The 16,293-nt window shown below is 44.0% G+C and overlaps 1 protein-coding gene across 1 annotated transcript in view; it reads right to left on the bottom strand.

Moving 5' to 3' along the window:
- LOC308328207 (protocadherin-15-like) overlaps positions 1 to 16,293 on the bottom strand; it is a gene marked incomplete at both ends in the record, with an annotated part of 276,193 nt that overhangs the window by 71,668 nt on the left and 188,232 nt on the right. Inside the window, one exon of the mRNA XM_080781948.1 lies at positions 3,106 to 3,222. Coding sequence (XP_080638074.1) covers positions 3,106 to 3,222 — 117 coding nt within the window. The remainder of the gene's footprint in view (positions 1 to 3,105; positions 3,223 to 16,293) is intronic.

Raw genomic sequence — 16,293 nt, 5'->3', positions numbered from 1 at the left:
TTGACCAGATGGATATACTAAGCTCTTCATTTCTGATTTCAACGTTCAAAATATGAAGCGAGGGATTATTCAGCGATTTTAGCGTAATGATAGTGATGTAAGCAAGCAAAACTATGTCTCCCGGTTTTTGTCCGGAACAGAAGGGGGCGGCTTACAGAGTAAACGCGGTCACGTCTTCCCGGCACCCCAAGATTTTTGAAAGAAATCCCGGCGCTGATTGTGTTAAACACACTTCGCTACTCTATTTTAGATTAGATTTTTAGATTAGATTCAATCTGGCACTCACTTCATCATGCATGCGCATACCCTTTATACATACTGTACATGTACAGTAAGAGGTCCTTGAAAAAGTTGGGGGACCGCATGTAATTCAGACAGGGCATTAGTCCGACATGCGGACTAGCGTCTGCTCCGATGCTTGCGGTTATGGTTAGGTTAGGAGATGAGGTGGGTACAGTATACGTGTGTGTAATGTGCATCGGGAGCACGGTTCTGGCTAAAATAGTCTATATAAAAGGAATAGCAGCACTCACTTTGATCCTTGTTTAATACAGCAGAACATGCAGACATTTGGGCCCACAGGCCTTTCCTCAGCGTGAAAGCACTAACATAGGAACATACTGTAGGTTTTCCAGAGAACTGTAACTGATTTTGAAGACATTTTCTTTTTTAGAAGCGGCCTCGGGGTCTTAATGGATTAATCTGGCTGGAGACGCAGCGGGACTTCTCATGTGACACACAGCAGCAGCAGCAGCAGCAGCAGCAGCAGCAGCGGGACGTCGGAAACCAGAGGTAGTTACATGTCTCATGTCAGTTGACCTTTATATGGCTGGGGAAAGGTGGCTTGAGAATGGGTGGACAAAACGTTGACCAATCAGCTAAAGCAACAGGGGCCATCACCAATCACCATGCTCCGTTTGTGATGAGTGGTGGAAAAAAGTACCAAAATGATTTACTTAAGTAAAGGTTAAGGTTCTTATCAGTACAGTCACTGCTTAGTGCATGTATCACACATTACATGAACATGTGCATCTCTCTCTCTCTCTTTTATTGTGTAGCAATCTTCCTGTGATCCATTATGTTGTGATACGTGTATTGTAGCCCTATCGACGCCCACCACTGCGTGTGTGCACATGTGTGTGCACGTGTGTGTGTGTGCACGTGTGCTTGTGTTTAGTCTGATGCTAATATTATTTATGCACTCTTACACTACATTGTTCTCCCAACGCAAGCGCTCCTCCCGTCTGAAACTAAACTTTGCCAATCGCAGATTTGAACGGCTCATTTAACAAGAGCTGAGCACGTCTTGTGAGGCAAAGAAATACTACAGGAGACGGATAGCCGCCTACAGTAGAAGTGAGCGAGCATGTAGAAATAATGCCGACTCACTAAAGGTCTATAAAATATTAGGGCGGGCTGAACCGCTAATGAAGGCAGTCGCACTTTGTCACGGCGTCGATGACGCAGAACCAAAATATTCCGGGGGACGAAATAACCTTGTTCTCCGCTATTTATTAGCCCTGCGAAGGTGTCTTTGTTTCATCCTTAATGGTCTCGTAGCTTCCTACTGACAGAAAGTCACGCTGTAAAGTCAGTTATATAGCGGTGGTGTGCCTTGCCGCATTCGAGGGAAAACAAAACAAAATAACATTATCCCTATCCCATTCCTTCTCAACAACGATGATTACCTTTGCTCCTGTGGTGCCTTGTTGTAAGATAGCAAAATAATTCCTGAGAGCACCACCAACTACGGTGTCACACGCCATGTCTATTCTGGCGTATGTGTAATTTCCTCCTCCACTTTAAGTAGAAATAGTTCACAGCACAGCGACCCCCAGGAGAAGCCTCTCAGATGGATTATTAAAGTGGAGCAACAGATGCGATGCAGCATAACCACGCCGCCTGGCCTCAAACCTCGTATGTACAAAAAAAGGTTGCTTTTCAGGAAAACATCTCTGTCAGTTGGAACCCTCACATGTAAAAAATAAATAAAAAATAGCATTCGACAAGCTCAAAATGTGTCGCTTCGCGTTTCGAGCTTGCCGATCTGCTACGCTTTTGTGCAACATTTTCATTAATTCAATCAATCAATCAATCAATCAATCAATCAATCACAACGTATGTGACATGTGTGTGAGCTTGTAGATCATACAACGAGGTAGGGCATTAATTTATGGAAAAAGGTTAAGTTAAGAGTAGGAGATACGACAGCAACGATACGTATGTGGGATGGAGGGAAGAATGACGACTCATGCATGAGCACCAGTGAACATGCCATGCTCATGTCAAATGATGTCCCGCTGTCTTCTATCACTATGGTTACTGGTGGTGATGGAGACTGTGGAAGTGCCCCTTAAGACACCTTCAACCTAGCCTGCGGGGCGGGTGCCCGTCAAAAACAGGCGGTGGATCCTATTGGTTCACCAATATCACATCATTATAATGTCACAATGAATCCATGTGACGCGTTGTGAGCTTGTATTTCAGCTTTTTTCACACAACACTGGTACAAGCCAGTGGCTCAGGGGTAGAATAGAATTGTACAAGAATTGTACCTCTCAGTCCCGGCATAGTAGTTCCGGAGTGGTTCCAACGGATTGTGTGGCCCTGGTCTTTCCCTAGTGGGTCTGATCGAGGGTAGCTACTGGGACGTAAATCGGGACTTGATCACCCCGGCTGGGTCACCTGAGTGAGGGGTATGATGTTCACGAGACCCGAAACCCCGATGACCTTGGGATAAATCACTGAGGATACGTCGCAGTTGCATCCATGCGATGTATTTTCGTTCTCAGTTATTTTCACACAACACTGGTACAAGCAGTGGACTCAGGGTGGAAGGTTAGGGAAGGCTAAATAAAGATAGGGCTTACAGTTGCAACACACGTCCTACACATCAACAACGATCACATCAACAGCCACGGGGAGTCATCCATCACGGTTCCTTGAGGGGGTTCCGAATGGTTCCATACAAGTCTGTATTGGAACCCAATGGACCCTTTGGTTCCATGCTTTTATTATACTTTTATTATTATTATACTCTTCAGAGCTTGAAATTAAAAGGTTTGAGAACCGATACGTCAACAATGATCATGTCAAGTCACTCACCTCAGGGTCCTCGTCTTCGGCCCGCACTCTTGCGATGAGTGTCCCTTTGTCTGCGTTGGGCGCCACCATGCCCTTATACAAGGGCCGGGTGAAGATGGGGGCAAAGTCATTCAAATCCTGGAAAATAATAACAAGACAAGAAAGAAATGTGGAATTAATACGGATTGAATGCTGCTATAGTATAAAAATAAATCATCATCATTCGAGAGCCCTCGATATCTGCAACACAAGCTGCTTCCACTGGTCTCTGTTGCTCATTGCCACACCAAGTTAATTCAGTCAGTCCTGTGTCCCTATAGTCAGAACCTCTGGAAATGTGAGTGGTCTTGTTCCACAAATAGTCTAGTCAAACAGTCCAGTGCACTTTGACAGTGTGTCCTGTATTACTTGAAAGCAATTCTGCACTTTATGCACAAGTAACTTTAGTCACAAATCTGTAAACACTGCCAAACCTTAAAAATGCACTTTAAACCTTTTTACATTGTTGCTGTGTGTTATGTTTTTTTCCTAATGTAATGTATTGTCACTGTAATACACTCTCTGCCTGTTTTGCTTTTATCTTTCTTTTGTTATTGAGCGGTGCCTTACTGCTATCTAACTATAGGCCAGCGGTGTTGTTGAGCAGCTTGCACCGCTCAGTTCACATAGGTGTGATTTCTGAGCGGTGCCTCTGTTCCATTACTATACGTGTCACTGTGTCCCTGTGTCTGTCCGAGCACGGAAAGCTGCAACACGGTAACTCTGTTATTTCTCCACCTTTTCGGACGCGGGAAGGCTCGCCACCACCCTGGGCACCTTTCTGGGGTTCTGGATGTTCCGGGGATGCCCAGGGGACACCCACACGGTAACTCATTTCTCAGAAGTACAGTACAGAGCATAGTACAGTACAGCAACTATAACAATAAATGTATAGTTGCACAGCTCAGTTCACACAGGTGTGATTTTTAAGACTGCAGATGTAAACTAGCATCTTTGCTAAATCCATTTTTATGTTGCATTCACATGTAATGTCACTTAATAATATGTCTTGTCCAAATAAACAAATAAATTAAAAGTAAACTTGATGACCAAGGTAGTCTCTACAGAAGAATATCCTAAATGACCTGCTCTTTTGGCTCAGTGTCCAGCAAAGCAAAATAAACTCAGGTCGCTTACGTGAGCTTGTAGATCGGCTAATTCCAAATAGTCGATGTCTAAAGCGCTCTTGGACTAAATAAAGATAACCTTGAACCTTGACTACTGTAAGTAGCTTCTTTTGGGCTTGATTTCATAAACTCCAGTGGATCTTGAGGAGGGCTCAGGGTAATGTGGAAGCCAATATATTGCCACGGTGATAGATACGGCTTGGCCAATGCGAGGGTGAAACGGAATATATGCTAGTAAATTAATTTAGCACTATTGCTCCTTCACTGATGCTGTCTTCTGCATACTGAATGGGAAATATTGGAACAGGGAAGATTCTGAATCTGTGACAGTACAGTGAAAATAATATATGGGCGCCAACAGTTGCTAGAAACTAAACGTAATTGCACAATTTAGGCATTTAGCAGATGCTCTTAGTCCAGAGCAACTTAAAGTAAGCAAGGTAAACACAAGATAGATAGATAGATAGATAGATAGATAGATAGATAGATAGATAGATAGATAGATAGATAGATAGATAGATAGATAGATAGATTATAATTTAATATATATTAAAAGTATATTATGAAACAAGCATTAAAAATAATTTAAAAGATGTCACTAGATATTGCACGTAGACACATAAATAACTAAAAGCTAGAAAGCCAATAGTCCAGTTCATAAGCCTAGCGGCTGGCCGTGGAGTTCAGAAGCCTGATTGCTGTTGGTACAAAAGGGCTCTTGAATCGTTTGTTCTTACATGTCACAGAAGGAAACAGGTTCTTGCGACCACTTTTCTGGTCTGCCAAGGTTATGTGGAGAGGATGACTCACATTATCCATTACGGCACGCATAATGGATAATGTCCTGACTCCAGTGAGTCAGGCCACTGCAGACTGGTAGAACATGTATTGTAAAGCATTCTGCTACACACCTCAAAGGAGTTCAGAGCCCAGTCCAGGTTCTCGTCTAGGTGAAATCCTAGGTACTTGTATGACTGTACTGTTCGATGGCTGTCCCTTGGATATTAACAGACTGGAGAGGAGCAGACTTGTTCCTCTTATAGTCCACCACCATCTCCTTAGTCTTGGAGGTGTTTAGGAGGAGGCAGTTCCTGTCGCTCCATTCCCCGAAGGCCTTCGTCAGGTCCCTGTATTCCTCCTCCTGCCCATCATTGACACACGCCACAATAGCTGTGTCGTCAGAGTATTTCTGAATGAAGCAGGACTCAGAGTTGTACTTGGAGTCCGACGTGTACAATGTGAACAGAAAAGGAGCCAGGACAGTCCCCTGTGGAGCCCCTGTGTAGCTCAGCAGCATCCCAGAGACGCAGTTCCCCAACCTGACATACTGTGGTCGTCCTGTCAGGTAGTCGGTAATCCAGGTAACAAAAGGAGGGATCCACCCCCATCCCATCGAGTTTATCTCCGAGTGTGGTGGGTTGGATGGTAATCTTCACATAACCACCCGGCCTGTCCAGGTGGGAGTGGACTCGGTGTTCCTGGTATGTGAACTGCCCTGTGATGTAGATGGAGAGGTAGAGGCCAATGCACTCATTGGCCTTGTCCACATCCCCCTCAACCGCCTGGCTGCTCTGTAGCCCGTAACAGTCCTCATCCCCTTCCACACCTCTCTGGTGTTGTTATCCTGAAGCTTCCTCTCCACTTTCCTTTTGTAGTCCAACTTTGCCTGCTTTATTGTCCCTTTCCAACAGTCATTAAGACATGTGAATCCCTTGACTCCTTCAAAACCACTCTCAAAGGGCACCTACGGATGGCTGCAATTCGAAACTGGCCTCTGTATCTTTTCCCTTTTTGCTTCCTATATGATGAATTCCTGTTCTGTTTTTTAACTACATAGAAGTATCTATTTGTATGTCTCTAAATGTTTTGATGAATTGAACAATGTGGACCCTGTTGTAAACAAGTCTAATGCTTAATTGGGTCGTCCACTCACAGTTAACAGTCTTTGTATTGAGTTTGTGCTTGAAATGTACTGTAATTCTACAAACTGTTAATAAATATTTCAATCAATCAATCAATTCAGCTCATGTTGCACTCGTTTGAGCTTCTCCCGGTCTCCATGCCTAAAGGCCTCCTTCTTCCGGTTCAGAAGTGCCTTGATGTCACTGGTGATCCAGGGTTTATTAAACCAAGAACCTATCGTCAACAGTATAAATCAAAATTTGCTGTCAAAATCAACACTATTTCCGAAGTCATTGGACTGGCCCGATGAAGTGAACACTCCTCTCTCTGAGCACAAAGAAAGCAACCCTGAGACAGCTGGATAATCCTTCTCCTGAGGGCTGAACCATTACACACACACACACACACACACACACACACACACACACACACACACACAGCGTGTATTGTTACATGGACAAATGGGTTTTGTGTGGTTAACGAGGCTGTACAAACAGCATGACTGATGTTTCAATAGTCCTTTCATCCTTCATCTCCATCAAGTGGTTGCTTGCCTTCAGATGTCTCCGTAACAAAAACAGATTGATACAGGATTTTGCCGGTGAAAAGCAACGCAGCGCTCCCACTGTAATGAAGAAGGAACCGTCGGCCTGTACGCCTCAGAACTCACTAGGCTTTAGAGGGTCTAAAATACCAATAGAAGGTTTTGAAATCCTTCTCTTAACCACCAAATATTTTCCATTATGGTCTGCCAAATTAACCTAGCTGTGCCCATTCAATATTTTCCCCAGATGTTAACCTTTTGTGACTTTGACTACTGCGATATGCTTTTGCAGTTTCTTTTCTGAAAACTGTAGATGTAGTATGATCAAGTATATTTACGAGAAAAACACAAAAAGTTGGATTATGGCGATAAGAGGTCTCTTCCCGACAAAAATGGGGGGTTCTTGACATGAAAAGGTTTGAAAACCTTTGCATATTATAGAGTAGACGCCGATCCTGCCTGTGCCTCATTGCCCGGGCACCCAAGAGAAATGACCCAGGATGATTCAGGGTACATTACATTCATTTGAGAGCTCGCGCATCCACTTTTAACAATCCACAGTGTCTACACAGTTGTGCCATTCCAACTCTTCATGCCTTCCTGATCTTTTCCTGAAGGTTTTCAGAAAATGCATGTGTTCCCTTCCCTGCAGGTTTCATTTAATGATTAGCCTTGCTAATTCTACTGCTTGGCTACTGAGAATACGTGTCCAGCTGATCTGTTCAGGGAATCTGAGTAGAATTAACAATTAACATTGTCCCTTGGCAAATGCCCTGCCTCCATTTCTCACTGACAATGTGTCTGTTTCTGACAATGCACTGAAAATCAACTGAACTGCCAAGGACATCTGTAGCAGCACCAAGCAAGGGAGAGGAGACTCAGGAGAGGAACAGTCAGCGAGAGAGACAGAAAGACAGAGAGAGGGAGAACCCCCCCCCCCCCACCCCCACCCCCACAAGCGCCGGCTCTGTTTATCCACCCAGGAGCGTGCCATGCACGTCATTTGGCGCCTGAAACAACGGATGGTACTGTACTGTGTGTCCATTACTGAGAGAAGCTGGCTGCAGTGCGAGCGTCTCTCCATAAATGAAAATGACATTATTATTATCCTCACCTCGCAGGCTAAAACAAACAAACAAACAAGAACCGAGGCGTTGGAATTTGGAAGATTCAGCGGGAGTGGCAAAATACACAATCCATCAGTGATGGAAAAAGTACTCACAATTTTTACTTGAGTAAAAAGGATCAATAGCCTACTGCAATATAAAACTACTCTGTTACAAGTGAAAGTCTGGAATTCAAAATGTACTTGAGTAATGTACAAAAGCATTGGTAAACAAAGCACCGAAAGTAAAATGACTCAATATGCAAAATATCCCGTTTCAAGTTTTCAAACGTATACAAATCTTTTGAAAATAGCTGATCTACAAGTTCACAATGATGGCCGAAATTAAATGGTTTTGTAATAATAATAATCAAATCTACAAAGTAACTATAGTACTACAGTAGTAGCTAAAGTTTTCAAATAAATGTAGTGGAGTAAGAGTACAATACTTGGATCCGAGATGTAGTGGAGTAGAAGTAAAAGTATTGGAAATCCCAAAGGTAAAAGTACCTCAAAATGTTACTTAAGTACAGTACCAATGCACCTGAGCCACTTTCCACCAAAGCAATCCATCAGCGCAAGGCATTGGACGGGGAGAGAGGGACAACGACGTACCGAAAACAAAACAAACACTGGGAAATCAAACGCGAGCGACTTCAAATGACACAGTGCTGTATGAGGGAGAACCGAGGAGCATCCCTCTATCCCCCCCCCCGGGGCGCCCAGAGCGCAGGCCTGCGTTTGGCTGTGAATCCATTAGGCTCACTCTAATTGATGTCTGCCTCTTCAAATAGCAGACTTGATGGGCCTGATAACACTCGGGGCACTCTCTCTCTCTCTCTCTCTCTCTCTCTCTCTCCGCCTCGCCTGGTGTTTATCAAGCAACACGTACACCTGGATTGGTGTTGCCAGAAGACTCTGTGAGAGAAATAAGCAAACCCAGGCCGACTTAAACAAAGCCCAAAGCAAAAGCCCAAATAGACTACATAGCTGTTTGGAAATGGCAGATCTACAAGCTAGCGGTGTCAAAAACAATAGATTTGTGCGTGATTCTGCATCGATAGAGCATATAGATAATCGAAGGCTAAATATAATTAATATAATAATAATAATAATATAATTATAATCCTGTATATAATTCTAAATAAATATGTTGTTCAGTATATCTGACTGCTTGTGCCGAGTAATTAAACGTTCTAACATTTTAATAACTCCTGTATGGGGAGGGGGGGGTCCACTATATTCATTTGACGGTCCTTGACATGAAAATGGTTGAAAACCACTGGTTTAAACAACACTAGGAAACAAGCCGCAAAACTCCGCAACCCACAACTACCGATATTTACATGCAACTTTACTGAACAGGGACCCAGAACTTGAGGCAAGTACATTGACCCTATGGGTCAATGTACTTGCCTCAAGTTCAGGAGGGGAAAGAAGCGTACCACCTATGAAGACTATGTAGGCTGACAACACTGCAGAGCTCAAGAACCTGATGTTGGATAGGAAATTGTGGAGGGCAGCGATCCAGGAATCCCGAGTTAGACCTCACTCTGGCAGCAACTAACTTACTGAAAAACAGAATAAGCAGACATGGCAACACTGGCTCTAATACTGTACTGTCTGCCACACCGAGCTCTCCATATAATAATCTAAATCTCCAAAGTCATTCAAATAATCGTACTGGAGTAAAAAGTAAGCAAACAATATTTTCCTGTGAGATATAGTGGGGTTAATTAGAAATATAAAGTATTGAATAACAATTCTACAACAGGTCGTTTCGAGGAAGCAATCTGATTGGTTGAAACAGCTTCTAGCCGTGGATCAAACCAGCACCATTCACCACCTAATCAAAGAATTCAGGTGCTCTGTTTTCCCAGAGCGCTTTCAGCGATTTTCTTAGTTTTAAGGGTAACTGTTGTAGAATTGCAATATTACACTTGAGGGTGTGGTTTAACGTGATTATTGCCACTTCAGTGATGCTTTGCCACTTCAGTGATACATTAAATAACATGTATAGAAATGTCCCTTTTTCTTATAAAGTTGTGTATTCATCACAGAAACAACACAATTATGTAAAATAACTAACAAAACAAAAGAAAAGATACTCGAGTAACGTAAAATTACCTCAATTTGTATTTCAGTAGAGGGTTAAGGACCACTGCATGTGGTCCTTATCGGAGGGGACAGCCAGGCTACATGGTGGACAGACAGGCCTCAGCCGATAGAGGGTACTGTATGCGCATGCATTAAGTGAGTGGCAAATTTTGATTAACTTTGTTTAACCCATTCTGACCTGAGATCAGATTCATACGAGGTTTCCACTGGACACACAATGGTCTGATTAACCCATTCTGACCTGAGATCAGATTCTAAAAATGTCAGTCGTTCTTCGATTTTTCAAAAATAGCAGACCTACAAGCTCATAGCGCGCCACTCGGTGGCGCGCTATGAGCTTGTAGATCTGCTATTTTTAAATAGCTAAAGCATAACGTAATGCTAACACCAAAAGGGGTTCCCGTTCAGAATGGGTTAATGCAATCATAGGACTTTTCCGTTTGTATATGGTGTGTCAAGGCCAGAAAGTCGTTATTTTGCAACTCAGTAGGCGTTCACGCAAAACTTCTGGTGTTGATGATGATGTCACGTGCATACCCTCTATTGTTGTTCCCTGGGAGTCGATGCTCTGTGGATTGTTGCTCAATGTTCCATAGAAAACATTTCTCTCTATGACACCATAGTGTTTTGTTTTACATCTACAAGGGGCGGCGGTGGCTCAGGGGTAGAGTGCCTGGATGGGAACCGCAAGGTTGCCAGTTCGAACCCCGGCTCCCCCAGAGTTACTGTCGAAGTGTCCTTGAGCAAGACACTGAACCCCTAATTGCTCCCGATGTGCTAGTTGGTGCCTTGCATGGTTTCCGCTGCCATCGGTGTATGAATGGGTGAATGTAATGCACAATCTATGTAAAGCGCCTTGGATAAAGGCGCTATATAAATGCACCATTTACCATTTTACATCTCAGTGCTGTACATTTACACATCCAAGACCACTGAAGTGGATGAATCGCATTATGCCTCGAGATTAGCCTGCATGAGATGTGTGGGGAAACACAAATGCGCACGCACACACAGATGCACGCATAGACATGCATGCATGCATGTCACATGCACACACACACAGATACAACAAACACAAACACATACTGTAGATGCATCATCCAGATTCATCATCAGTTTTCGACTGCGGTGGAGATCATGGATTTCACAATGCTACGCCAGACTTTCCGGTCCTTCATTACCATCCCCACTTCCTGCTTACTGATGCATGTGTCCCTATAGCGATGACATCAGGGAACGACAGTGTTCTACCTCTGGTCTGCTTTGAGGCAGGACTCCAGAGAAGAAGGGAAGATATAACCTCATTGTCAGCTCTGTAGCAGTGGCCGGCAAACTGTGTTCTTCTTCTTCGGACTAGTGAAGAAACACCGGGAAGGTTGCCATATATTAGATTAGTCGATGGGTGGCTCTTCCAAGAGAGATGTGCGCGCGCACGCACGCACGCTCGCTCGCTCACACACACACACACACACACACACACACACACACACACACACACCTCGAGAGGAGGCGCTGCGTGAAGTAGCTGCCTGTTGCAGCAGCTCAGTGTTTGAATGTTCTTTGCGTGTTTTTAGCGTGTTTATCTGTCTAGTTTTTAGCTTGTGTTAAGTGATCAAGGACTGTATACACAACAGACCACCTGAACTATCAACAGATTTCAGGGCTGAAGAGTGGGTGTGAGACGGCGAGCAAACAGACGGAGGTTCAGACCGTGTCTGCCGTCCATTGTCATGAAATGCACTCTCGCTCTCTCTTGTAAATGGATTTCTGATTGTTCGATCTGACCGTGACACAAAGTTATGCTGCAAGAGCGTAGGCGGCGGGCTTGCGGTGATGATCAACAACAAGTCGTGTAATCCTGGGCACATCACGGTAAGGGAGCGTATCTGGCAGCCAGACATTGAACTGATACTACTACTACTTGCTCCATGAATATTCACATGTCCTCGTGTTTGTTGTTTACACAGCGAACACAGAAATAGCGTGTGACATAATTCACTCCGCAATCACTAGGTTGCAGACAACACATCCAAGTGCATTGTGGCAGTGTCAGGTGACTTCAACCACGTGTCACTCTCAAAGACCCACTTTCTATCAGTTTGTGAGCTGCACTACAAGAGAGGACAGGACACTGGATCTATTCTATGCAAATGTCAAGAATGCATATAAATGCACAGCACTGCCCAAGCGGGGTGGATCTGACAACCTTGTTCACCTCACATCCCTATACACACCCATGGTAAAACAACTGCCAGTGAGAAAGTGGTCACCAGAGGCCAATGAGGTGCTGAGGGGGTGTTTCGAGGCTACGGAGACTTCTATAAGTCACACGGGGAGGACATTGATGGATTGACAGACTGTATTACTGACTATGTACAATTCTGTGTGGATAATGTTGTACCCACCAAAACTGTACGTTGCTTTTCAAACAAAGAAGAGGATAAGCGAGGCAAAATACAGGAGGAAAGTAGAGGAGAGTCTGGCATGGACTAATGTGCAGGAGGTGTGGAAGGGTCTTCAGAACATGTCCCGGCAACAAGCAATCCACCAGCCGATGAGTGGAGGACAACCTGGATAAAGCCTATGAATTAAATCTGTTTTTCAACAGGTTTGCTCCCAGGCCTCCGCGTAGCCCTCCATCCCATCCACAGATGCATAATAAACACGAACGAATAGATGCACACACACATGCAGTCATACACACACACGAGCTGTGCACACAGTGGTGCAACAGGAGGTGTTTAATCCTTTTCTTTGGGTTCAGCTGTAGTTAATCTGGTGAAAGGTTGGACGCACGCACGCACGCACGCACGCACGCACGCACGCACGCACGCACGCACGCACGCACGCACAGATTCAGCTGGTGAAAGGTTGGAAGCCGGAACACAAAATCTGCTGAAACACCTGACTTGACACCACTAATCATGAGTCATTCAGACGCTGTGGAACAAGGTGGATAACTGGATATCGTCTCTGTCGGGTGCAAGCAAGCACACAACGCGTCGCCATGCAACCAGACACTACCAATACTGTATTGTATGTACAAGAAGCTTTACAGAGAAACAACCCCATAAGTCACTTATAATGAGCATACAGTGTGTTACACACCGAGAGCGCCAGACGTTGTTTCCAACGGTCGCAACCACACTGGAGGTGTCAAATGGACATGTCAAAACCTGTCGTTGCATCTCTCAAAGCTGGGTTCTCCTTTGGCAGAGACCATCTGAGATTTGTTTCGAAGCAACGCAAGGCCTGTCACGCCTGAGGTTAGGGGATAGGGTCAGTTGTAATGGGGCCAGTCGGACCAAAGAGGGTACGTCGGAATAAAGGAGCAATGGAATGGCATGCGCTTTCAGTGTGTCACGGCCAAAAGGGCCCAAATTAAATATGTTCCAACTATAGAGGGCTAATTCCCTCTCAAACTCTCCGACCTGGGCCCTCCCAGGCCCCAAAACTATGCTAATTAGATGGGCCGGGGCGAGCATCAGGCTCAGTGATTTTACGTGATGTTTTCTTTCTCTTTTTCTCCTTTTTTCTATGAATGTTATTATAATAAAAATAGCAATTCTGTTATTTGTGTAATGTGTAGGCTGCTATAGCCTACAAGTATGTATTATGAAGAGGGCTGCGCTATCGGCGATTCACTTAATTGTGACAGGAGGAAGACGGAGGAGTGGAGGCGGAGGGGGCTTGTATTACTGACTGCGCGCAGGCATGAGCAGAGAGAAGTGAACGGTGGGGTGGCCGTTTATACCGCTGGCTGGCCTCTGGTTTGCGGCGCACCAAATGAGCTTCAGTTCATATGCAAAATGTTTTATAAATCAATCGGATTATCATTAACATGACGAAAACAGTTGCACTGAGCCATCTCGTTAAACCCAGCTGGCTGCGATGAATAACCTAATCATTAGGCCTAATCAACGTATTAGTCACCAACCGATCCATATCATTCTGTAGTGTATGATGACCACACAATGTTACAGTCCACTGCAGGCTACAGGCTATTTGATTTACAAAATGATTAGTATTATAACCGCCGTCCCTTGGTGCGGCGGCGCTCCTCGTTATATGTGCCCGATTTAAAATAACAGATCTCTAAGCTGTCGAGACACGCCATGAGCGAGTGCGTGGATGGTTTGTAAACTTTGTAGGCTATATGTTTGTTCTTTTGGACACTGAACGGGGATGATACTTGGGGTCTTGGACATAGCTGCTTCACTTCAGAGGAAACTAAGGGGAGCTACTCACCACACTGGAAATGGAATCCATTAGAATTATATGGAAATGGTACATTAACAGTCTAACGTGAGCTAAATAAATCCTTTATTTCGGCGATAAGTCCATTGAACTCCGTTCTCACTCTCGCACAGTGAGAGTGATAAAAGTGAGACACACAAATACTCTGTGACGACTTAAAAGGTAAGTAAATATGAAAAAAGGCCTGGCACTGGGTGGTACATTAACCGGTTTAGCATAATGCCAAAGCATTTATAAGAAATACATTTCCCTCTGCTTTCTGTTGCTTTTTGGCAAAAACAAGCCACATTCAACTGCCCACATAACTATTGGAAGGCACTCTTTTTTCTCTTCCTCTGATTCTCCTTTACGTACATCTACCTTTGGTACTTTAAGTATATATTGATGCCAACACGTTTGTACTATTACTCAAGTAACATTTTGAATGCATGCCTTTTACAGTATTTTCATATTGTGGCATTGCTACTTTTAATTAATCCACTAAGACCTGGCACGCATCTGTGTCACTTTAACCACTTTAACCAAACTTTAGCTGTTGAAAAATAGCAAAATCTATTTGCTATTTTAGAAAAATCGTGAAAATGTGTGCAAATCTTGAATTTATATTCTTTCACAGTGAACTAAAATAATTTCTTCTGGGGGGTCCCTGTAACAACATATTTTCAGTTGGTGGTCCGGTGGCCAAATACATAATAATACTTGGGGTCCTTGACATGAAATAGTTTGAGAACTACCGATAGAGAAACATAGGTTTTTCAGAAAACTGTTAGGATTTAGAAGACACTTGTAGAATCCGGTCCTCGGGTCTTAATGGGTAGAGTAAAATATCTGAGTACTTCTACCACTGTAGATTGAATGCATATAATGCAATTAAATTCAAAACACTGGTGCTCATGACACCTCGTTAAGGGCATGGCCTCCAGGACATGATTCAGCCCAAACAGGACATCTGTCTCCTCCCTATGACACCCTGGCCATCACTCCATCCACACGCCTCCCAGAACTCCCCCCTCTCCGTCAGGACTGCATGCAATTTATGTCACCGTTTGACAACTTCACCTCTTCAGATCTATCTCACCTCACCCCTCATTCCTTCACTCCTTGTCGCATAGCAAAACTATGCGATGATGGAAATGCCATCATGTGGCAGCCAAGTCTGTGGCCTTTTAAATGTTTGTTTAGGGCAGTGGCGTGACGACGTGAGACGACTCACGTCATGTGGCCAATATAAATAAATTAAATCTTGTGCCTGATTATGTTTTGTACAATAACACACTGCATTCATGTCTCGTAAAGTATATGTGGCAGTGAATCTGCAATGAATGAAAGTGACTATGTGCAGACTTCTAAAAGTCAAAATGATGCTTCATTTCAACATTAGCAGGCACCCCTCACTTCACAGTCACTGTTATAATCATGAGTTGCCCATGTACATCCAAGTCTATGTACTTGAACTTGAGATACAGTGTACTTGATATCTATTGTGGACTGCCTGAACTGTAGCATACTTTATGGATAGGCTACGAGAGACATATCAGCTCCAGCAAGGTCAGCCTTGCTGCATTAGAAATTATCATGTCACGTTTCTATGTCTCATATCTTGTTGTCACGTCATTATGATCCAGCACTTTGTGAACCTTTAGCGTGATACTGTCTCGTGTCGCGCTATTGTTCTCCCGGGCCCGCCGCCGCAGTCGCCGTACCAAAGGAATACTTCAACCGGATTATCACACACCACCCAGCCTGCACACACTACCTGTCTGTCAGAACCAGACGAGGGTCCAGTACTTAAGAGATTACAGCAGTCTACACTACTACAGTTGATTTAGTCTACAGTTGATTTAGTAAACAAAAATGTATTTTGGCGGGCCGTCGTTATGGCTGATTTTACACTTGGTTGCATGCTGAAAATAGAACATCTACAAGCTCACAATGTGCTGCTCTTCGACGGGATGTGAGCTTGTAGTTCTGCTATTTTCAGAGCGCAACCATGAAGCATAAAATAAAATGACTTGTCTTTTAGTTCTACTGGATCTCTTCTGCACTAGTCCCTCCCAAACATGTTAGTCTAGTTTGTATTTGTTGACAAAACTGTACGTTATTTAGTCATAGTTTTC

Source organism: Protomyctophum bolini, assembly GCF_963924005.1.
Source record: "Protomyctophum bolini genome assembly, chromosome: 14".
NCBI lineage: Eukaryota > Metazoa > Chordata > Actinopteri > Myctophiformes > Myctophidae > Protomyctophum > Protomyctophum bolini.
This window is presented reverse-complemented; position numbering and strand designations above follow the sequence as displayed.